Below are 22,200 nucleotides of genomic sequence, written 5' to 3'. Positions count from 1 at the left end.
ATGGAAAAAGTGACTCAAAGAATCCCCAACAGGGTCACCATGTGTGTACCATCTTTTGCTCTCTTTTTCCCGGAGGTTTGCGCCACTTAGGAGTACCATCTTTTGTCTCCTTTTCCCCGAATGTGCGCCATTTCACCCATTATTACTTTTTTACAGTGCCACACACAATCATACCTAGCCCTTCCCATCACATATGGGGCCCCGTGATATCAGTAGCACACTCCCGTCACGATGATAAATCGTCCCCTTTCTCTCGACCCCCTCCCCCATCACAAGACCTCAGGGATAGTCCTGGGCACCTCGGTCCTGGGCATCCTGAAAATGAACCGCAGACAGTGAAGGAGCCCTTATCAGAACTTATACACACTTCTCAGGCCACGAGAGGAGACCATTGGCAGGAGACAAAGCAGGTTTATTAGGGTTCTGGGGCCAGGGATGCCTAAAGTCTGAGTTAAGGCAGCTCAGCTGGTTCTCATGGCCCAAGGGGCAGGCCAGGGCAGTGAGAAGGGGTGAGTCAGTGCTGAAGCCAAATCTTTGCATCTCAGAGTCCCTGGCCAGATACCTCAGGAGTCAGTTCTGGGAGGGCTTAGGGATACAGAGGGGTCTCTCCTGTTCCCTGGGGTCTTTGAGCTTTTGCCAGGATTGGGGAAATGCTCTGGGGGCAGGGAGCCCTGAATGCACAGCCTTCATTTCAGTAACGACCATTTAATTTGTTCCTTGGCAGACTGAAGAACCTGGAGGAGAGGGAATAAGGTTGAGAGAAAGAATTGGGGGGTGGGGGGGATGGATATCAAGTGCCTTACCACGGTAGTGAGTGGTTGTCTCTAAGTGTCCCTGCAATCCTCTGTCACTAGGTGGCAGCAGCTCATCCGTGCTTGGCTTGAGTGGGGCCAGGCAGTCCAAACTGGCTGCAGCTGGCTCCCAGCTCAGGCCCGAGCCTGCCTGCCCGGCCCGTTCACAGTTCCCGCGGTTGTAGCCAGGGGTGTGGCAGCTGGCCCGGTCTCCCCTAGGCCGTGCCATTCGAGCGCCCGCCCACAGTGCCACGTCTGGGCAGAGACTAGGCCCAGGCCAGTCACTTCCTGTGCCCAGACACCTCGGCAGCCCCCTAGCTCTGGCCTGGGCTGCCAGTGTGTCCTCAACACCCCACCCCAGGTCGCTGCTGATGTGGCAAAGGGGGCCAAGGGGGGCTGGCCCAGTGCTGCCACGGGACACCTGCATTCAGATGCATTCATTCTCACATCCTGCTGAGGAAAAAGCCTCTGTCCCGGGCTTAGACAAATCCATACAACTGGGCACACGCAATGCCGACATGGTGGGGACCCCAGGTCTGTCTTTCAGATCCTCTCTCCGGCCATCAAGCCTCATTCCCCTCCGAAGAAGTCCCATCCTACGCCGTATGTCTCTTCCTCCTGCACAGTCTCCCTCCTCTCTCAGGGCAGCCCGGCCCTGGGTTTCTCCTGCTTCTCCCAGCCAGAAACTAACCTTCCCCTCATTTCATCTCCCGTTCACTAACTACAACTTCCTTGGTTCTTCCTCAAGAATTCCATTAAAGTGCTAAGTCTTCATTCTTTCCCCCTTTGGAAAAAATAGGAGCTGGGCTAAAAGTCTTCCCTGCATTAGGTCTCCTAATTCTCCTAGTAACGCTGTGAGCAGTGTCCCGTGATCATGTGAGGCCCAGAGAGGTTGAGTAACTTGCTGTAGGTCACACAGCTTGCAGGCAGTAGGGTGGAACAGACACCCTGGGATGACTCGCACCAGCACCTGTGTTCCTAACTGCTCTGCTCACTGCTCTCCAACCTCTTTCTGACCTGAAAACTGCCATGAGGCCGCCTTCATCCCAGCAAGGTATGAGGAGGCCTGGGGAACTGGGAGGAGGAAGAGGCAGGGTGCGCAGCCAGGGCAGTAAAGGAAGTGGGCACCACACCTGGGGCTCCACGCGGGATGGCTTGGCTCCATCCCCTGCCTTAGCTGTCACAGCAGGAGGTGGTTAGTGCACTGAGGCAGGAAGCTCCGTAAAAGCAGGATTAGTCTGGGCAGAGAGACCTGTGGGCAGACAGAATGGAGGTCAAGCAGTGGGCCTGACAAGCAGGAAGTTTGCACAGCTGCAGAACCAGTCAGGCCTCAGATCCAGGAACCTGCCCCCCGCCCCCCCGCCCCGGCCGCACATGCATCCCAGATAGGACCGTGCAGGCGGGAATGGACTTTTCCACAGCCAGGTCATTCAGGGGCAAGGGGACAAGTGGTGAGTGGAGACGGTTAGGGGGTCCCTTAACACTCCAGCAGGAACCCTAAACAGCATGGGGTGAGAGGTTAGAGAAAAACTCCTATTTGGTATCCTTTCTGGGTTTGGGGGAGCATCAGGGGCCTCAGTCCCCAGAATGCTTTGGGGGACAAGGGACCGCAGTCATCTCCAGAGTGGTAGCTCGCCCTGGGGTTTCGATCCAACTACCCCAAGCCAGGCGATGAGGCAGGCGCGCATCACTTATGAATACCCAGCTCTGCACCATGACTCTCCAGGAGACGGCCCGTCACCGCCCCATCCCTTCCCTCCTGCACCCGTGACTTCTCAGCCTCGACGCCCCCCCTGGGTCCCCCTGGGAGGCTCTGCTCTCCTTCCTCTAGCCCACTTCTGGCCAAGGCAGACAGACGCAGGGGGCCTACCTGGGCCACACTCTGTTCGGTCAGGCTGCTGTCATCGGCCTGCAGGGAAGCAGTATCAGAGGGCGGTCAGGCCAGGGGAGGGATCGGGTGAGGAAAGCGAGGTGAACGAAGGGGGCTTTGGAGGGCGGGGGGAGGTGATGCAGTGCTGGGGGGACCCAGAGTGCACCCGTATCACCGGTGAGTGGGAGCCCTGCAGCTTGCCACTCGGAAGCCAGGCCCCTGGGGCCCAACTGTGGATGGGTGCATGGACAGCAAAGGCACGAAGGGGAATAAAGATGGGAGAAAAGGTTTCATCCAGACACGAGAAGCTAAACTAGGCAGGGAGGGTCTCTCTGTACCCCCACTCTCCAAACTCAAGGCCAAGGCAGCCGCCTGGTGTCTCTTGGAGAATTTCTTTCTTTCCCCACTCTGTACTTCCCACTGGGGAGGATGGTGAGGTACTTGGTGATTCTCCAGGGGGGGAGAGGGCAAGAGATTTCTTTTATTCACTGCCACCCCTGCAAGTGCATCCACTCAGGACTTGCTTCTACTAGAGGGGCGCGGGTTCCTAGTCCCCTGGCCTTGGCATCACCTGCACCAGCAGGAAAGGAGGCGGGGAGGGTGGGAAGGGCAGCCCGGGGGAGATGGGAGTCAGGGACACGCAGGAAGACTCTTACCCTAAAATTCACTTTCTGGATCACTTGCTGAGGGTCGCTCTCCAGAATCACGCTACAAGATGAGAGAGAAACCAGGAGGAAAATCAATGACATGACTCTCCCTTCTGCTGCCTCTCCCTGCCGGGCCCCTTCCCTCCCTTACCACATCCTGCAGGTGTTCCTTCCAGGGTACCTTCCCACTGATAGTCCTCAGCCAGGACTCTCCCTCCCTATGTGCGCCCTCAGCTTTGATTCCTCTACGCTTCAAACCTGATGGTCACACACACTTGGTTGTCCCCGGTCAAAAGCTTTGAAATGGGGTGAGAGCAGTCCAGTCTAGAATGATGAGAGTGTCAAAAGCAGAGACTGAAAAACTTTGAGCTCTTGAAAGTGCTCTTCACGTTCCGGATCTAAGGATGAATTCAGATGCGGTGAAGGAAGGGAGGGCCCCTGGGGACCCCATCCTGTCTCACTAGGATTCTATGCCACGGGGTCATGCCGTACAGGACGGAAACGGAACACTTAAAATCAGGATCTATCTTCCCTTTCGATAGACCCAAGTACCAGGGCTTCTCTTGGCTAGCGGCCAGTCCTTCACCATGCAGTAGGGGTGCAGGGGAGCTTTTGCGGGTATGTGCAGGGCTGCGGGTCGGAGGCCTGGTCACTGCGGGTGGGACAGGGGCGGGAGGGGGGGGATTGACTGAATGCTCTTCACCCCATGAGGCTCCTCTAGGGCAGAAGCCGAGTTTTTCTTTCATGCCAGTCCCAGGGGAGTGAACAGGTATTTCTCGAGAGCCTCTTCCAGGCCCCATCACTGGGGCACCCAGCACACCTTCATCAGAGATCCTTTCATCCGTAAAGACAGGAGCATCCCAAGCCAAGGCTCCCGTCCAGGCCCTGTCTCAACTGACACTGCCCCAGTTTTCCTTAGAGGGATCCTGAACTCCTCAGGGGGCAGAGACTGGGCCTTCTGGGCCTGGAGGCATACAAAGCTTACATCCTCCTTTGCACACCTCTTCCAAGGCTTTCATTTTGTATTTATAATAGTGTGTGTGTGTGTGTGTGTGTGTTCCTTGAAGAGGTTCCACAAAATTGTATACACTTCAGGTCCTACCAAGGCTGGTCTTACCCCACTCACTTTGGGGTTCGGGCAGTTAGCACAAGGTCTTGCTGCAACAGGCGTGGGCGGGAGAGGGAAGGAGGGGGGAGGGAGGGGAGGAGTGCGCCGTGCCCCCCTCCCAGAGTGTCCAGTGTCGTGGAAAGAGCACAATCTCTGGAACCATGCACGTGGCGTTTGATCTTGGCCCTGCTGCTCCCTAGCCTCGGGACCTTGGGCAGGTCACTTGAATCTCTGAGCCTCTGTTTCCTGTCTATAAATTGGTTGTTATGAAAGAGGCACGTCTTTCTCTTATCCTTTGCCCTAGAGCCAGAGTTCTTTTTCTCCCTCAGTATCATCCGAGATGGAAATTCACTACCCAACCCTTCTGGGAAGGGCTCCCAGCTTCCCAGGAGTATCCGAGCGCAGCAGGAGGAGGTGATGTTCATTGGATGAGAGGCGAGAGGCGGGAGGCCAGAGGCGTGAGCTTCACCTGCCTCACCTCATTTAATCCCCACACCGGCTGAGGTAGTCCCCTTATCCCCCTTGGAAGATGAGGAAAGATGAGGAAAGGTCATGCATCTAGCTGATCTAGGTTGGGATGGAGCTCTAAGAGCGGGGTGTGGAGGCAGTAGGGAGCTGAATGGGGATCTCCCAAGGAGAGGCGGGAGCCTGTCCTGCCCCTTTCTCCTGGGCACTGGAGATCAAACCATGCCCCCAAACCCTGCCTGTTCAACAGTTGGCCATCGTTCGACCTGTGATTACTTTCTTCTTTGCCTGACTTTGGCTAACGCGGAAATCAACCTCCACCCTCATGAGCCGTGTGGGGGAAGGGAGGGAGGAGTTGGCCAGAGAGCCAACAATGTGCTTGGTATCATCTAGAGCTGGTGACCCTCAAAGGCACCTCCCGCTGTGAGTGTCCCGGAGCAGCCCCTCTTCTCTCCACCCGCTCCTCACCCGCCGTCCACAATCTCGTCCAGTACCAAGAAGGCTCCATCCATGTTCTCCAGCAACCAGCGCTTCTCCACATTCTTCCTGAAGGCAGACACAGCTCCTGGACCTCTCCATGGCCAGGAGGAGCTGGGTTTCTGCCTAGGTGAGGCAGACCCTCTCTCTCCACCCGTTCCCCCACCCCCACCCCAAGCACAGGGAAGGAGAATGTCAAGGGCAGTGAGGGCAGCACCTATGCAAGGGATTCCTGAGCTTAGGCCCCCGTTTGCCCAACCTCGCACACTCAGGGCATTGACACTGCGCCCACCAAGTTACCCCTAATGCATTTCATAGCTAGGTTAGATGTTACACCTGTACTATGGTTAATTGTCTCAACTGTAGATATTTATTTTTGGATTATCCTGGTTTGGTTTACCCAGGCTATGTTCACTGGGACAGATACCAGGTAACTGAATGGGGGTGCAGTGAAAATATCCTGAGCTTCAAGTCAAAAAACCTGAGTTTGAGTCTCTGTTCTGATATAAACAGACTGTAACCCCGGGCAAATCCCCTTGCTTCTCTGGACCTCACTTTCTGGCCATAACCTGATGTGGCTGTGCTCTGGGTGACACCACGGTGGTCCAGTAAAGGGCAGGGGCCTTGGAGGAGAATGCTCTGGCTCCAGTGTTAGTCTTTTGGGGACTTCGTGGGGAACGCAGAGGAAGGGTCCTGCCTCTGCGATGTATCAAGGCCTGGGGGGTGAGGGCCTTGGAGGGCAGAGGACCTCACTCACCTTAACACATGGCTCAGGGACTCAAACAGGCAGGTGAGAACAGACATGAGCATCAGCTGAGGATGGGTGGATAGGGGAGGAGGAAAACAAGAGAGCTTGAGGTTGAGAAGGCCAAAAGGAGCATTCAGAGCCTACCTGTGTGGGCAGTTGTCCCTTTTCAGAGAGGACGGGGCTGGAGACTGACTGCAGCTTGACGCCAGGGTGCCTCCCGGTGCATGGGCTGAGAAGTACTGGGGTGCCCCACTGTGGGACCCTGAGTGCATCCTTCCCTGGTGATATTTAAGGAAGAAACCAAGGCTCCCTGCCCGGGACTTCATTTCTGGTTCCTGAGGAACCTAAGAGGCATCATGAATATGTCCCATCCCAGAAAGATTCATTCTGGGTGCTCCCCAGCCCCAAGAGCCTAGAAGGAGGAGTACCAATGATAAGCCTTCAGAACCCAGCTTCTACCCCAGAATCCAAGCTACGGACAGACCCTCTTTGTCACCCCAACCTCCTGAATTCACCTCATTCTCGTGGGAGGAGCCCACCACATACAGGAAGAGGTCAATGCTGCTCTTGTAGATGATTGTCATGCCCCCGAAAAATGCAATCTCACCTAGAAATGGAGGGGGCTTTCAGGTCTGGCCACCTCTGCCGGGCCCCTCCTCCCGATCTCCAGCTCTGCTTCTCTCCCCCTTCTTCCTTCTTCACTTTCCAAAGAACCCTTGAAAAGACTAGCACTAGGCACACCCCCATTAGGCTACTCTATGTCTGGTGACTGTCTCGTTCTGAGAAGTCAACAAATCCAGTGCAGGGTGACCTTCGGTCCCCCTCCCACCATGTGCAATGCCTCGTTCCAGCCTCAGGCTGGTGGGGGACACACAATGCCGTTGGCCTCTTCTGCTGAGAGAGAGGTCTGGGTGTGTTGGGGGGTGGAGTGGGGGGTTAGAGAGGGGTCGGGAGTGAAGGTTCCCCAGAGGAAGGGAGAGGAGAACAGCTGGGAGGGAGAGGAAGAAGGAAAGGGGATGGCCTGTGAGTATGTATGGCCGACAGGGATAGATGTGTCCAGATTGAGAGGCTGGCCGTGTGCATCTGAGAGCTCTGGGCAAGGAAGAGGTGGCCACTTACTGTCAGTCCGGCTGGTCTTGTTGAAGACATTTTTCTCGAAGGCCATCTGCTCCTTCAAGGAGGGGAATGTCTCATCATAATACTATGAGAAAGGGAAGGGGAAGGAGTGATAACTTTTCCATAGGGCCTGGCTCCTTCCTGGATGGGAGGGGCTGGCCAGGCAGAGCCCCGTCCCCTGTTTGTGGCCCTTTAGGCCTGTGTGCTCACTGTCTCCCCATAACCACACATTTTAAGCAAAGAAAGTCATAAAAAGTCGAGGAATTTTAAGCCCTGCTTTTGGAGTCCTCGCCTGATTTCCTGGAGGCTTTTGTACATTTGGCAGATGTTCAGTGTGCTAAGGACTGGGGTGGTCAGTGGGTCACCCTGTTGCTACAGGAACCTGAGTCCACAGGAAAGAATGCAGAGCGGGGGGGGGGGTCCCTTATCACAACGATGACAATCACAGCAGCTTTGTTATCCCCATTATATTGATGGGGATGCGGAGGTGTGAAGAAGTCAGGTAACCTCCCCGACATCTCGCAGTTGTAAGGGGCAGAACCAAGGATGGTCCGACTTCAGACAGGGTTGTGGTGATGAAGACTACATATCAAAGGGAAAGTTCCTGGTGCACACCGCATAACTAGATGGATGCTTTTTTGTTTGGGTGTGTGAGCCTCTTTCTGTGACTCAGTGTCTTAAACTGAACATGGATGGGTCCTGCTGGGAGGAGGCCCTGGAGCCTTGGGCATGGCTGATCCACCTCTGATCATCTGCTGGAGCAGAGTGTGATCGGCTCAGCTTTCAATTTTCTGGATGTGGATTTTGCCACTTAGTACCCCATCTGCAGGCAAATTAGTAGCCTCCCTGCTTGGCCACTGCTGTGGTGAGCAAGCTCATTTGAATATCAGGAAGACAAAAAGTTTCAGTCTCAAACAAACAAACACATCTAGAATGCATTTCATAGTTAGTTTAGATGCCATAGTCCTACTGTAGTTAATTGTGTCCATGATAGACATTTCTTTTCAGATTATTCTAGTTTGGTTTACCCAGGCCATGTGGGATAGACACCAGACAACTGAATAGTTGGTGCAATGAAAATCACCTTCCTGAGCTTCGAGTCAAAATACCTGAGTTCAGATCTGTGTTCTGATAGTAACACTCGTGACCTTAGGCAACTCAGCTAGCTTCTCTAGACCACATTTTCTTCATTTGTGAAAGGAGAGAGCGGGATCATATAGTCTCTAAGATCTTGTCTGGTTCTAAATTCTCAGACTCCTCAGACTAAATCCTGAGTGTTTCCCAAACTGTAGAAGAAAAGTGGAGGTTGCTTATATAGAATATGGGGACTAAGGCTCCTGGGTCCCAGACTCAACACTCCCCTGACCTCTCAGGAGGTCCTTCCGTGCCCAAGGTCCTGCTGACCACTGGAAAGAATGATGAGAAGACTCTTCGGGGAATGTGAGCAGAAACAGAGGAACCACACTGCCCGCCGCCCCCCCCCCCCCCCCCCCCGCCCCGGCCCCGGGGGGCCAGCAGTCTGACAAGGCAGGAGGATGGACAGAATGACCTTTGGAGGGGTCTAAGCTGAGTTGCTCTGAGTCACTGAGCCCACAGTGGGGTCTCTCCTGAGACAGGAGAGTCAGCTGGGTGGGGACTTCTGTTCTTGGGGCTGTAGCACAGTGTCCTCAGGGGCCTTCCGGTGAGGGTGGGAGGTTACCTTGGCCAGGAGGCGGTGTCCGTCATTATCTAGGATGAAAACAGCCTTGATGGTGTAGAGGGAAGGTTCCTGCAACTGACACCAGGGGAGAGCTCCGTTGACTCCTGACTCAAGGCAGACACCCTGCCATTGGCTCTATGGCCTCTGCTGGCCCCAGGAGGCCATCCTCAGGGTCCAGCCACCCCAAAGGTCCACAGCTGGTTCTGGCCCACCCCTGTGCTGCACGGGCCAACTCCGGTGCCTGCTCCACTCCCCGCCAGATGTTCCACTGCAGGCCCCGGGTGGGCGCTGTGCCCATTGGGTGCAGAAGGTCCGTCCGGGCCCAAGTTCTGTCATGCACTGACTGCTCCAGAGCCCGAGTCGGAGTGTATCACAGAACCTGGGCCGGGGGGACAGCGGCGCCGAGCCTCCTCCTTCCAGCGGACCCCGGGCCGAGGCTGGACCCGCGCTCTCGGCGCGCCCCCAGCCCCCTGGCCCGGGGAAGGGGGCTCCAGAAGCCCCGCACGTCAGCCCACAGCCCCCGCCCCGTGGAAGCTCGAGTCCCCGGCGGCCCCGCCACTCCTCACCCCTCCCAGCGGAACCTCGGTCCACCGCCCCCCCCTCCCCCGCCCCGAGCTGTGCCCATCACCGCTCCGAACTGATCCAGAACTTCAGTCCCACGCGCACTCGAGCCCGGCCTCCTCGCGGGTCGGCGCCCGGAGAACTTTTTCTCCCCTGCCCTGGCCCCGGGCCCCCTCCCCGGGCGGTCGGCGGGGCCCCCAAATTCCTGGGCGCGGGCGCGCCAGCGGTGAGTTGGCGGCCCCCCGCCCCCCCCCCGCAATCTTCCCTACCCACCCCAGCCCGGCGCCCGCCCGCTCCGTACCCGCAGCCCCACCGGCTCCCCGGCTCGAGCGGGCGGCGCCGGGCCCCCGGCCTGGGCCGCCGCGGCCCCCTCCCCCGGGTGCAGACGTGGCCAGGCCTCCGGCCGCTGCATTCCGCCCGCCGCTCCGCGCTGACAGCGCCGCCCGCCGCCCCGCCTCCGCCCGCCCTGCCGGCCGGGCCGTCCCCCGGACGCCGCGGCCCGTGCTGTCCCCGTGGCCGCAGGCCTCGCGCCCTCCCCCTCTGCCCCGCTGTGCGTGTCTTCCCTTCTCCCCGTGGCCCCTTCCTGCCTCTCGCCCTCCCCGCTCTCCCTTCCCGCCCACTCCGCCCTGCGCCCCGCAGCCCAGCTCCCCTTCCCCCGCTGCGCCTTCCCCTCTCTCCTCCTCCGCGGCTCTCGGTTCCACGGAGTCCAGAGCTCTCCGAATCCTCGGGACCGGCCCGGCTTTCCCCTGCCGCCTCCCGCCCTGGCCCGTGCATCTGGTTTGCTGCGGGGTCCGCAGGCGGTCCTGGGGCCAGCAGGAAACACACGCCAAGGCCAGTTTTGTCTCTTGACTCCTGTGTTCGATTCCTCGGGGACAAAATATCTCTCGTCATCCCTCGGGTCTCAGGACAGGTTCTGGGAGTGAGAGCAGACAAGAACAGTTCTGGGGAGACCCCTCTACGCAGAGAAGTTTCTCCCACTCCTCAGGAAGGGAGCCATGGCCCAGAGACACCTCCCTAGAATCTCCCAAGACACAGACAGGACAATCTGGGGCAGGACAGATGCCCAGCAGCACAAATGCCCCACCGATGGCGTCAGGCGTTGCCATGCTTTGGTTTCTTTGGTTGGAGAATACCCGAGTTCAAACTTTCACTTCAGGAGACTTCTTGAGACCAGTGGGAAATTCATATTCGGAAGGTACAAAGTTAAGGGTCTTTGCCCATTTGCCCATAACAACACCATGCGTGTGTTTTACATTTAAAGACTTACAGCCATTAACTAATATAACCCACACCTGTGAGATAGGTCCCATCACCCATATTTTAAGGGGAGGGGAGACTCCGTTTGTGTGACCATATCAGGATGGCACAGCTTATAAAGACTGTAGTTGAATGGGGGAGGGGAGCCGGTTTCGGGCTCAACATGGCTTCTCCCTTCTCCTCCTCAAGGCCTGTTCCACTGTGTACCACACTCTCTCATCCAGATGATTCCTGAGTGGGCTTTGCCTCTGCTGACGAAGGTCTTCTTGCTCTTGGAGGGTCAACTTCATCACCAAAGGGAACCTAACCCACGGGACCTAACTCGATAGGTCTCTCCTGTCACATTCTCTGTCTCAGCTCCCTACTTATTTCTTACATTGTACCTTTCTTAATTTCGAGATATCATCTTTACTGAGTTATTTACATACAAATGTGTACGGTCCTTCTCCCCACCAGACTCTGAGTCCTAGGAGAACAGAGATCATGTGTCCGTCCTGTTCCCTGTGAAATCTTCCTGGACAGGGCCTGGAGAGTGACAGGTACTTCAAAGGATTTGTGAATAAGTAAATGAATTCAGGATGAGGAAGATTGTATATAGTCACAGACTACCTATTTTAAACAAAGAAAAATAAAAACGTATTTATCAATGAAACTGTATTTTATGTGCTGTACAAATATTTATTGAGTGCTTACTGTGTACCAGGTACTTTTCCAGTCACTGGGATAGAATAATAGACAAAATAAAATCTTCGCTTTCATGGAACTTATATTCAAGTGTTTTGGTGTGTGTGCAGGCATTTCTGTGCAAATCAGATAAGCCACAAATGAATAAGATAGGTATTGTGTGAGTTGGTGATAAATGCTATGAAGAAAAAAGATCAGGAATGTGAGGGGTTGGGGAACGCAGGACAGAATGCCATTTTCGTTAGGGTCATTTGAGAAAGGCTTCAAGAAGGTGACATTTGAACAAAGAACTGAAAGAGATAGAGAGCGAGCCACACAAGCATCTGAGGAAAACATCTGCCAAACCTCTTTCTATGATGATTTAGAAGACACATCTGAATCTTCCTTGCAGGCTATCAGCGTTATAATAGTGAACATGAATCAACACTATTTGGCGCAATAAGGGGAAAAGACACAGTATTTTATTTGTTTGGAGTCCAGATCATCAGAAGTTATGTCAATGGTCATGCCGGCTCGGTATGTAATAAAAAATACTGATTTGATTATTTTGATGCCTTAATATTTTTGTCAGCTAGTTCACTTTTAGCTCATATTTACAAGGACAGCATCAAAAAGCCTCCAGGGGGCATTTCCTAGCCTCTGTTTGGCATATGGTACCCACAGTGGGAGAGGGTCAGCTTCCAGAAGGCCTGGGTTGATAGGGGACTTAGGGAGCCCGTGTGGCTCCACGGGGGAGCGGGGGTGGCGGAGCTGGTTACAGGAGAGTGGGCATAGGCATAGGGTCTGGGATGAGAGAGAAGGCTCTGGAAGGAAGCGTAGGAACCACAAGATCCTCCCCACTACCACCTCTACCACCTTGGTTGTTGCTACAGTTACAATCACTGGGATCTCTTCACATGCTGTGGTGAAAAAGTAAATTCAGAGACTTCAAGGTAACTTTTCCAGAAAGAGATTCTCCCCAGGGATGGTTCCTCCTCTAAAGTCCCTCAGCAGAGAGCTCAGGACTCACTCTCTTCTCTGGGCTCCCAGCCCAGGGTGCCCCTTTAATATAAAATATGTAAAAATGTAAAAATACTGGCTCAGTGAGCGCAGTGACAGGACAGTGTCTTCTCCAGAGGACTGTCCCAAGGGGACGTCACAGCGTAAGCCTGGCAGCACCTAAGCAGTGCGCAAGTGCAGCAGATGAGAAGCAGCTGGAGAGGCTCCCTGGAATGAGGAAGCCAAAGCTGTGTTCAAAAAGAATGCAGCCTTGTGCTTCCCCACTCTCTGCTCCCTTGGGGGTGGGTGCGCTGGGGTGAGGGGTGGGGGTGAGGGGCTGCGCGAATCTCTAACCAGCTGGAGTCTGCGGAGTAGCGGGACGCCGAATTGGTTCTGACAACTAAACACAGGTCCCTGCCCTTGGGAGTCTCCTGGAGGCTAGTGATTCACATGGGTTCCCCTCTGGGTCTTGGTAGATCTTGGAGGTGAGACCATTCTGTTTCCTCTGACTCACTCTCCTGCTGCCACATTTCTGTGCTGTCCTAGGATTTAGGCATCTGTTCTTGTGTGACAAGAAGAAACAGCTCCCTTGGGTAAGTCTCTCTCTCTCTCTCTCTCCTTCTTGCTATAATGTCAAGAGGGGGAGGTGTGTGTGGAATGAGAGGTGTGGATGTGTGTGCTTGTGGCATCCTCCAGAGAGAAAATAAAAGCTTCCCTGCTCTGTCTGCAGGATGAGTTTCCAGCTGATTATCCTAAGGACAGCTCTCATTTCTTCAAGGCGTTTGGCTTTCTCTGGGATAATAAGGTTGTAGGGTGGGTGGAGAGAGAGCTGGGCAAGAAAGGAGCCTCATGCTCGGTTTTACCCAGGCACAGGTGGGTTTATACACAGGTCTGATTTTTTTTTTTTTTTAAGGAGGCTCCAGGTCCAACGTGGGCTTGAACTGGTGACCCTGAGATCAAGCATTACATGCTTTACCAAATGAGCCAGCCATGTGCCCCGTGGGATCTGATCTTTAAACCTTGTGAATTTGTATGTTGTTATCTTCATTTAGCTCAGGAGGGCCCAACAAGTAAGTAGGAGAGCCAGATTTTTGAACCTAGCTCTGAGTCCGAAACACCCACTCTTCCCACCTCAGGATAGCACCTCCCTGAAAATTACCCAACATTGTTGGGGCAATGGGGTGAGGCGTGCAGAATGGCTGAACTTCATAAATTGTTACCAAAACATGAAGGAACAATGAGGTGTTTTCATTGGATAGTTCAAGGAAGGGGGCATTCCAGGACTGAGAAAGACTATATCCTAAAATCAGGCGGTGATTCTAGTCTATGCTTATGTATTACCACTGCTGTTTTTTTTTAATGATTTATTTTATTTATTTATTTATTTATTTATTTATTATTTATTTATTTGACAGAGAGAGACACAGCTAGAGAGGGAACACAAGCAGGGGGAATGGGAGAGGGAGAAGCAGGCTTCCCGCTGAGCAGGGAGCCTGATGCGGGGCTCGATCCCAGGACCCTGAGATCATGACCTGAGCCGAAGGCAGACGTTTGAGGACTGAGCCACCCAGGCGCCCCAACTGCTGTTCTTTTTCTTTTTTTTAAAGGGAGAGAGAATTTTTATTTTTATTTTTTTTTAAGATTCTACTTATTTGACAGAGACACAGTGAGAGAGGGAACGCAAGCAGGGGGAGTGGGAGAGGGAGAAGCAGGCTTCCACTGAGCAGGGAGCCCGACACAGGACTCGATCCCAGGACCCTGGGACCATGACGTAAGCCGAAGGCAGACGCTTAGCGACTGAGCCACCCAGTCACCCACTGCTGTTCTTTTTTACCCAATTTGGATTCTTGCTCCAAGCTAGCGATTCTCTACTTTGCACATAAGAATCACCTGAGGAGGGGCGCCTGGGTGGCTCAGTCGTTAAGCGTCTGCCTTCGGCTCAGGTCATGATCCTGGGGTCCTGGGATCGAGTACCACGTCGGGCTCCCTGCTCAGTGGGAAGCCTGCTTCTCCCTCTCCCACTCCCCCTGCTTGTGTTCCCTCTCTCGCTGTCTCTCTCTGTCAAATAAATAAATAAAATCTTAAAAAAAAAAATCACCTGAGGAGCGTTTTACAAAATCTTGATGCCCAGGGCTGCTCTGGGAGACTCCGACTTAATTGGTTGGGGGTGGGACCTGGGCATGGATAATTTTTACCAGCCCCCCAGGTGATTCTAATGTGCAGCCAGGGTTGAGAAGCGATCTTCTAAGACAGCCGAGGTGTAGGGATGCACAGGGAAGAGGCTGGTTTGTGGAAGAGCTTTACCTCTTTTGAGAGTTTAATGGTAACAAGCTTGCTAATGATGTTTACCATGTAAGAAAGGAGGCCAGATGTCTGGATTAGCTGGATAACTAATTGATTTCCTTGCAAGACATGTTAACATTTAGTATTGACAGGACGTAATCCTAGAATCTCTCAGAAGGGCTGTAAGGAAATCTCTCAGTCATCTAATATACTCTGCTGGATTAGATGAAAGTTGGAGAGTGAGAAATATTTATATAGATTAGCAATATTTAAAAACTTTTTTAAAAAAGAGGAAAAACAATGGGCAACCAGAATAGCAGAAAGACTAGATTTCCCCTTAGGGGAAAAAGCAATCCCTGCTATTCCAGAAGAAATCCAACCTCTTCTCTGAGGGTTTCCTGGCAGGATGACTGGATGTGCCTGCTGGTGGCAACAGCTTTTTCCATGGAGGAAGCTGGGCCAACACAGATATAACCCAGATGAGTAGGGAATCTAATGTATAGTTAGCTGGCTCTTCGATGACCCTAAATCCCTGTGCATTAGAACAAACTCTTTTCCTGGCTTCCCACTGCCTTCTCCTTTCCCAAGCGGTTTTGAGTCTCAGTCTCGAGGGCAAGGCCTGGTTTTACTGATGGCTCTCAGCCTCTCCCTTAGGGAAGGGAGCGCATGTGTTCACTTTTTCCAGTGGTCTTCTCAGTCTGATTTAATGGATATACCAGGACTGATGACACATCAGCATGGCATCTTTCTTTTGCTTCTTGGGTAATTTTCCTATTAACAGCTGTCCCAGGCAAAGGAGAGGGAGAGGATGCGGGGGGAGGGAGGAGGGTGGCTTCCTAGGTGAAGGACACACCCTGGATTTTACAGGGTTAATCAGTGGGAAGGAGCTTTGCACCTGCTCAGACTTGATCTGGAACTCTCGACAGAGTGGAAGACAGTGTTTGGATCCCTGCTCCCTACCATGGAGTATCAACTATCCTGGATGCCCACAGCCTGCCAGGCCTAAATGCCTACTGCTGATTGAGACTCTACATCTAGATTCTCCTCAGCCCTTGCAACGGGTGAACAATTCTTTAACCGTTAAGCTGGAAACTTGAACTATCCAGGCATCCTTTAACCCAGTTATACAGTTCCTGATCCACCTCTCTCCCACTGAATGCTCAAATAATCAGACACAGTGAAGCACAGTACTAGAAGTACTGTGGCAGGCAAAAGAAAATGAAGGGGACAGTGTAGACACAAAAGACTTTTCCACACCTCTCCCACCCCTTCTCTAGGGATTAACATGGAGACCCTCCTCTCCTCAGTGCCTACACCTCCCTCTACACCCAGGACCCCAGAAAGGGGAGGAGAGGATGGGTAGGACTGCTATCTATCTCAACAAATTTTGAGTCATTAAAAGCCACCAAATGAGTTTAAGCTTTCCAAGTGATGTGATGGTGTCACATGTTAGCTCCCCAGTGTGGCCTTCAACCTATGGCTGCCATTTCATTTCAGTGAATATTTACCTCATTTGACTTCACATTAGTCAGTTTGGTGTCCACTGTAAGACTTTTTTTTTTGCTTGTTTTTTTAAATTTTTTGCTTGTTTTTAAGATTATTTATTTATGAGAGAGAGAGTGCATGAGCGGGGAGGAGGTGCAGAGGGAGAGAGAGAAGCAGACTCCCTGCTGAGCGGGGAGCCCAATGCAGGGCTCCATCGCAGGACCCTGGGATCATGACCTGAGCCGAAGGCAGACGCTTAACCGACTGAGCCCCCCAGGCGCCCCAGGACCTTCTTTCTTATCCCAGGCACCTGGTACCCTGCTATGCAGCTCAAGAGGAACTTGGAAATTACAAGTGGACCCGTCTAAAACATCAGTTTTGTTGGTGCTAAAGTTTCCCATAGATTAGAGGCTCGCCCAGTTTTTGTTTTTGTTTTTTTTTAAAACCGTGTCAAGGTTTAAAATTGTTCTGTATTTGCTGGGTCAAACAAACGACACTCTCCTATATTCTCCAAAGTCTTGTATTTAAGCCCCGCAACTTTAGTTTAGCTTTGGTATCTTTCAGTTCTATGGTTTTTAAATATTCTTCTCAACCCCGTTGGTATATTTTTATTTTTTATTTTTTTATTTTTTTTTAAAGATTTTATTTACTTATTTGAGAGAGAGAGAATGAGAGAGAGCACATGAGAGGGGGGGAGGGTCAGAGGGAGAAGCAGACTCCCTGCCGAGCAGGGAGCCCGATGCGGGACTCGATCCAGGGACTCCAGGATCATGACCCGAGCCGAAGGCAGTCGCTTAACCAACTGAGCCACCCAGGCGCCCCTGGTTGGTATATTTTTAGAGTTAACAAAGCACACCTCAATTTCTCCTCTTTTCTTATCCAACAGGAGTATTTCCCTTCATGGTCTTATTAATTCAGGGTCCGAATGGTTTCCCATTTCCTTGGTAACATGCCATATCCCTCAAAACCACATCTCTTCCACATATTAATTTCTGCTTTTAGCAGGAACTTCTAATCACAGGCCTGCCTGCTGGAGTTCTCCTTCAGCTATTCAGTATTTATTGTCTACTTTGCTCCTGGCACTGTTCCAGGCTTTGAGGACTCAACAGTTAATGCACAGAATTCCAGTCCTCATGGAGTTTATATTCTAGCATTTACTAGAAGCCAAATAGTAAAACGAGTAAGTAAAACATGTGCTCTCTGAATCAGTCTTTGTTTTTTTTTTAAAGCTTTTATTTATTTATTTAACAGAGATAGAGAGAGAGTGTAAGTAGGCAGAGTGGCAGACGGAGAGAGAGAAGCAGGCTCCCCGCCGAGCAGGGAGCCCGATGCGGGGCTCGATCCCAGGACCCTGGTATCATGACCTGAGCCGAAGGCAGCCACTTAACCGACCGAGCCACCCAGGCGCCCCCTGAATCAGTCTTTGAAATGCACAACTACCTTAGCAGTTTGTTAAGGATTCAATGACCAGACACTGGTGTACTTTTCTGTATGAATTTTCAAAGTGCTTTATAATCTGTGAACCACCCCAAATTAAGCCTCCCAACTCTCCAAACACGTGAGGACTGCATGTTATCTGAAGAGTTGGCAGTTGGCCTTGTCCTTAGTTGTACAAGGACCAGTGATTTCACCCACTAGATTACGAGGATCTTCCTGGGAGTCAAGAATTTGAGTTGATGCCTCTTTTTCCCACAGCTGGGAACAAAATACTATGAACTTCAACTTAGTGATTGCCTAAAGGTGGTCTTGGGATCAACTGTGTTAAAACTACCCGAGTCGTTACTAAGCAGGCAGGTTATCAGGCCGCCACCCCAGGGTTAAGTGAATCGCGATCTCTGGAGCGAGGCCTCAGAATTTGCAGGTTTAACAAGCTCCCTCAAGAGAGGCTGGGGATAATAAAGCAATGTTCGAAAATCACAAAGACGTTGGCTAGGTGAGACTGGCCAGCACCTGAAATCGAGGAAAGTTCCTGAACGGCAAGACTAAACTCGGGGGTAGTCTGGGCGGGGGTTGGGAGGGTAGGAGACGGGGAAGGGTAGCTCTACGGGATGTTCCTATCACGAGAAAACTCGCCAATTATGCCACATCCCCCCACACCGCCAATGTCCCACCACTGTGGTGGCAACCCGACCGCTGGGCCATTCCCGCGACGTAACCGTCCCCGACTGGCGCGAGCCACGGCCTGTACAGAGCGGAAGCGGCGACAGCGGCTTCCGCTGCCAGCACCCAATATGGCGGCTCGAGCGTCGCCACCGCGGGAAATATTCTGGGTCCCGCCTCGGCCCCCTCAGGTCTTACTGGGCTTTTGCAAGTCACCGTGGGAACCTTCGGGGCGGGGGAGAACTCCGCGCTCCGGCAGCGATACCACCTCTCACCCCCGGCCCTAAGCCCTTATCCCCGAGCTGGAAAATGCACTGGTAGCGCTTAGCTTGCACACTTTACTCCGCGCTCCGCCTGAAATACCTTGGGCGGCCGACGCACCGCGGAGGGGCCAGAATGCCGGGCCGTAGGGCCTTCGCCCCACTTACTGGTGAGCCCACGCCGCGGGGCGGGTCTATGCGCCCACTGGGCTGTGGGCCATGTCAGTCTTGGGAAATCGGGAGAGGGAGGAGGAGGCACGCTCAGCCATTGGGCTCTTTTGGCTGTCAATCAAAATGACATCCGGCGACGGCCGCGGTTTCGACTCGTTGATTGGAGAAACGGTCCTAGGAAGGACGCGGAGGGCGGGCTTCCGAATGAGGTGGGAGGTGGAAGGAGGGGGCGGGGAGGGAAGCGGAGGCTGGGGAGCTCTAGGCCGGCCGGCGGTGGCGGCGGCAAGGCCGGGACTCGGGCTGAGGGCCTGCTGTTGCGGCAGCGGCGGACGCCGAGCTCTGCAGCGGGTATCCGGCATATTCCTTTCCCCGACGTGGGGGGGTGGCGGGCGCAGCGCCGCGGGAACGAGGCTTGTGGGGTGAAGGGCGGCGGGGTGGAGCCCAGGGGCAGGAGGCTGGAGGCGGGAACGGGCGGGCGAGCGGGGTTCGCGTCGGGCCCGAGCCCGGGCCTGGGCTTGGCAGGGAGGGGCCGCGAGGCCGTGGAGAAAGCTAGCTCCGGGGTGGGTTGGACTGGGGAGGGCTGAGGGCGCGAGAAGGCGTGGTGTGAGGCCCAGGCCTGGAGCGGGGTGGGGCCATCGGGACGGAGGGCGGGGTGGGGTTTGGCTGTGAGGGTGGGTCAAGGCCGCCGAGTCGCACTTGTTCGCTGTTGCCCCAGAAGGCTGGAAGCCGAGGCGCCGACAGCGGGCATGGCGACTTGGTCCCGGCCGGACTCGGGTATCCGGGGCGGGGTGGGACCGGGCTCAGACCAGAGGCCTCTGGCCTTACTCCGTCTTTAAGGGGCCTTGTCCGGTTTCTGGAACTTAATTGTCTCTTGGGAGGTTTTAGTAATAAATTGGCGTGAGAACGGGAGGGTAGTGTAAGCAGGAATTCTGAGTCGCAGTTGTGTTTACTTTAACCAAATAAGGAGTGTGTGTGTGTGTGTGTGTGTCCGTCCGTCCGTCCGTATGTCACTCTTCCCCTTTAGGACGAAGTTGGTAGGTGGGTCACAACAGTGAAGAGGAGAGTTATGTCTTGGTCTGTGAGGTTAATGGAAGCTCAAAAGTAGAGACCAGAAACTGAAAGGCAGGTTTACTCCCTCCCCAGTTGGCTATCTAGGTTGAGAACTTGGCCTTATCCTTCTGCTTAGGCTCAGAAGGTCATATGAATGAAAATAAAACCTGCCTATTGCAAATTCTGGGTCGAATAATCCTCCTGCTTCACTGCTCCCCGCCCCCCCCAAGCCCTCTCAGCCCCCCTTCCCCCTTTTAATGTGAGAGATAGGAAGGGGAAATCATATTTTAAAGTTGGGAAAACAAAAGGCATTATTGTTTCGTGAGGTGGTGTCCTGAACGTGTCCTCATGTCCTTTTACACTCTTCTCCCATTAATAGTTTCTCCCTTCCCTTTAAAACGGGAAAGGACAGGGATTGTAGGCAGTTTTCTCTTGAGAGATGGAGGATACAACTTTTCTTTAAGTTAGGAAATGGGCTTCTCGTGCTAAAAATAGAAGCTGGGTAGTGTGTGGATGGGGTGGGGGAGGGTTGGTAAATCAGACAACATGTAAAATATTTTGGATGCCCCGGGCATTATCTGCTTATCCAAAACAAGCTACCTTTTAGGGTATTACAAATTTAGTATCCAGAAACAGGGATCCTTTGTGAGCAATATTTTCCTTTCGTAGTTGTTCTGCCTATAACAGATTTTTGGTTTTTATTTCTTTAGGAGTAAAATAATTGACTTATTTTTCAATAAAATATGAAAGTGGAATTTGAACGTCTTTCCTGCCTTCTGCCTTGATCATGGTGTGAAAATTCTGGAATCTTATCCTGTTGCTCTTGTGATTCCCATTTCAGGTTTCTCTGGAAACCCCCCTGGTAAGTGTGGAGGAGGCGGGACACTCTGACCCAAGACAAAAGGCTTGTAGCTCCAGCCAAAGAAAATAAACCTTAGGGAGAAGGAAAAAAAAAAAAAACAAAAAAACAAAACCAACCCATCAGCTGTTCCTGAGAACAGTCTGCAGTGGAAACTACAGAGAGGACAACTAATGTGAGTGAGGAAGTGACTGTATGTGGACTGTGGAGACAGTAAGTCACGTGGGCCCTGAGGGCCTGGACTGGGTTAGCAACAGTTGTACATGCTGAGGTGAGGTGCTGAGAAGGGAAAAGTGAATGTGGTCTGGAGAGTGGCCTTGGCTTCACAGGGTGTGCTTTCCTCTGAGGCCATCCGGGAGCTCAGCCCCTGTGTTCTGCCAGGGTGGGATACAGGGTTTGGCACTGAGGAGGGTAACTTGCTGGCTGGAGCAGCAGAGCAGTGGCCTTGATTTGTCTTTTGGAAGATTTAAAAACCAAAAAGCATAAACATTCTGGTCCTTCAGCAATGCTTTCTCTGAAGAAATACTTAACGGAAGGACTCCTCCAGTTCACCATTCTGCTGAGTTTGATTGGGGTGCGGGTGGACGTGGATACTTACCTGACCTCACAGCTTCCCCCGCTCCGGGAGATCATTCTGGGGCCCAGTTCTGCCTATACTCAGACCCAGTTCCACAACCTGAGGAATACCTTGGATGGCTATGGTATCCACCCCAAGAGCATAGACCTGGACAATTACTTCACTGCCCGGCGGCTCCTCAGTCAGGTGAGGGCCCTGGACAGGTTCCAGGTGCCGACCACTGAGGTAAACGCCTGGCTGGTCCACCGGGATCCAGAGGGGTCTGTCTCTGGCAGCCAGCCCAGCTCAGGCCTCACCCTCGAGAGTTCCAGTGGCCTCCAGGATGTGACAGGCCCAGACAACGGGGTGCGAGAAAGCGAAACGGAGCAGGGATTCAGTGAAGATTTGGAGGATTTGGGAGCTGTAGCCCCTCCAGTCAGTGGAGACCTAACCAAAGAGGTTAGTGACCACACGTCGGGGTGGGTGAGAAGGGCTTGGGGTTTCGGGGGGGCGGGGGCTGGTTCTGGTCCTGGTCCTGGTCCTGGTCCTGAAGGGGCGAGGTCATAGTACTAACCCCTGTAAAGAACTAGAGTGGTTTGGGGGGGGGGTCTTGGGCATTGTTCTTTGACAGGAATGAGCTGAATTGTCTGACCAGGATTGGGGGCTGGGAGCATTTCCTTGTGTTGAACCATTGACCCACCTCTAAATGTACCGTCAGGGCAGTGGGAGGTTCCTAGAACATGCCAGCATGTTTACTGCTTGGATTTCAACATGACTGCTGGAGGCCCCAGAGTGGGGGAGGGAGTGGTGTTGTGATGGGCTTTGGTGCGGTGTGTATCTGTTGCTAAGACACAAATACTTTGTGGACTCTTGCCTTGTACCTCCCCCCACGTCAAAACACACATGCATATCCTGAAGTTCTTCTCCTTTGTGGTCGGGCCTGTTGTTGTAAGGTCCTCGATAAGTCGGCTCTCCTGGGCCTGAGCCAAGGGGTAGATTTAGATAGTTATTCTTGGCCAGAAGAGGGCCAAGGCT

General features: G+C 53.3%; 2 protein-coding genes and 1 long non-coding RNA gene across 26 annotated transcripts in view; 2 read left to right on the top strand and 1 right to left on the bottom strand.

Moving 5' to 3' along the window:
- Positions 1-391: 391 nt before the first annotated feature.
- Positions 392-9,911, bottom strand: COPZ2 (coat protein complex I subunit zeta 2). Of its 15 annotated transcripts, none has more exons than XM_036077396.2 (11): positions 9,784-9,911; positions 8,922-8,996; positions 7,226-7,307; positions 6,622-6,713; positions 6,116-6,171; positions 5,350-5,427; positions 3,567-3,632; positions 3,318-3,369; positions 2,662-2,700; positions 1,925-2,043; positions 392-734 (listed from the first exon to the last, which is right to left on the bottom strand). In XM_036077396.2, exons 1-10 carry the CDS (start codon positions 9,892-9,894, stop codon positions 1,972-1,974), a joined length of 723 nt encoding a protein of 240 aa, XP_035933289.1. In that variant the 5' UTR covers positions 9,895-9,911; the 3' UTR covers positions 392-734; positions 1,925-1,971. The 15 variants fall into 15 exon arrangements, 14 of the variants coding, with proteins under 14 accessions (XP_035933289.1, XP_035933291.1, XP_035933292.1 ...); XM_036077398.2 differs by having other exon boundaries at positions 8,922-8,990; positions 9,784-9,894; XM_036077399.2 differs by having other exon boundaries at positions 9,796-9,894.
- Positions 9,912-9,936: 25 nt separating this feature from the next.
- On the top strand, positions 9,937-11,506 carry LOC118526254 (uncharacterized). The gene is made up of 2 exons (XR_004912527.2): positions 9,937-10,677; positions 10,929-11,506. It is a non-coding gene; the product is annotated as an uncharacterized LOC118526254 (long non-coding RNA).
- A 7,047-nt stretch (positions 11,507-18,553) lies between these two features.
- The window catches only part of NFE2L1 (NFE2 like bZIP transcription factor 1), a 46,398-nt gene continuing 42,751 nt past the window's right edge, over positions 18,554-22,200 (top strand). For 8 of the 10 annotated variants that reach the window (XR_013445043.1, XR_013445042.1, XM_036077379.2 and 5 more), the window contains exons 1-2: positions 18,923-19,048; positions 20,592-21,624. Coding sequence is in view for 8 of the 10 variants with exons in the window: in XM_036077379.2 (XP_035933272.1) it covers positions 21,115-21,624 (510 nt within the window). In the remaining 2 variants the exon portion in view is untranslated. Of the gene's footprint in view, positions 18,700-18,922; positions 19,049-19,375; positions 19,475-20,591; positions 21,625-22,200 lie in introns of those variants that run through there. The other 2 variants (XM_036077384.2, XM_036077380.2) reach the window with 2 other exon arrangements.

Source organism: Halichoerus grypus, chromosome 2 (assembly GCF_964656455.1).
Source record: "Halichoerus grypus chromosome 2, mHalGry1.hap1.1, whole genome shotgun sequence".
In the NCBI taxonomy this organism is placed as follows: domain Eukaryota; kingdom Metazoa; phylum Chordata; class Mammalia; order Carnivora; family Phocidae; genus Halichoerus; species Halichoerus grypus.
This window is presented reverse-complemented; position numbering and strand designations above follow the sequence as displayed.

Bases quoted from the DNA above. Each gene is read 5' to 3' on its own strand.
- COPZ2 (XM_036077396.2), bottom strand. From the start codon at position 9,894: ATGCAGCGGCCGGAGGCCTGGCCACGTCTGCACCCGGGGGAGGGGGCC. The intron at 7,308-8,921 runs GTAACCTCCCAC...CCTTTCTCATAG, and splicing joins GACACCGCCTCCTGGCCAAG to TATTATGATGAGACATTCCC. The intron at 3,633-5,349 runs GTGAGGAGCGGG...TCATCATTCTAG, and splicing joins GACGAGATTGTGGACGGCGG to ACTGGACTGCTCTCACCCCA.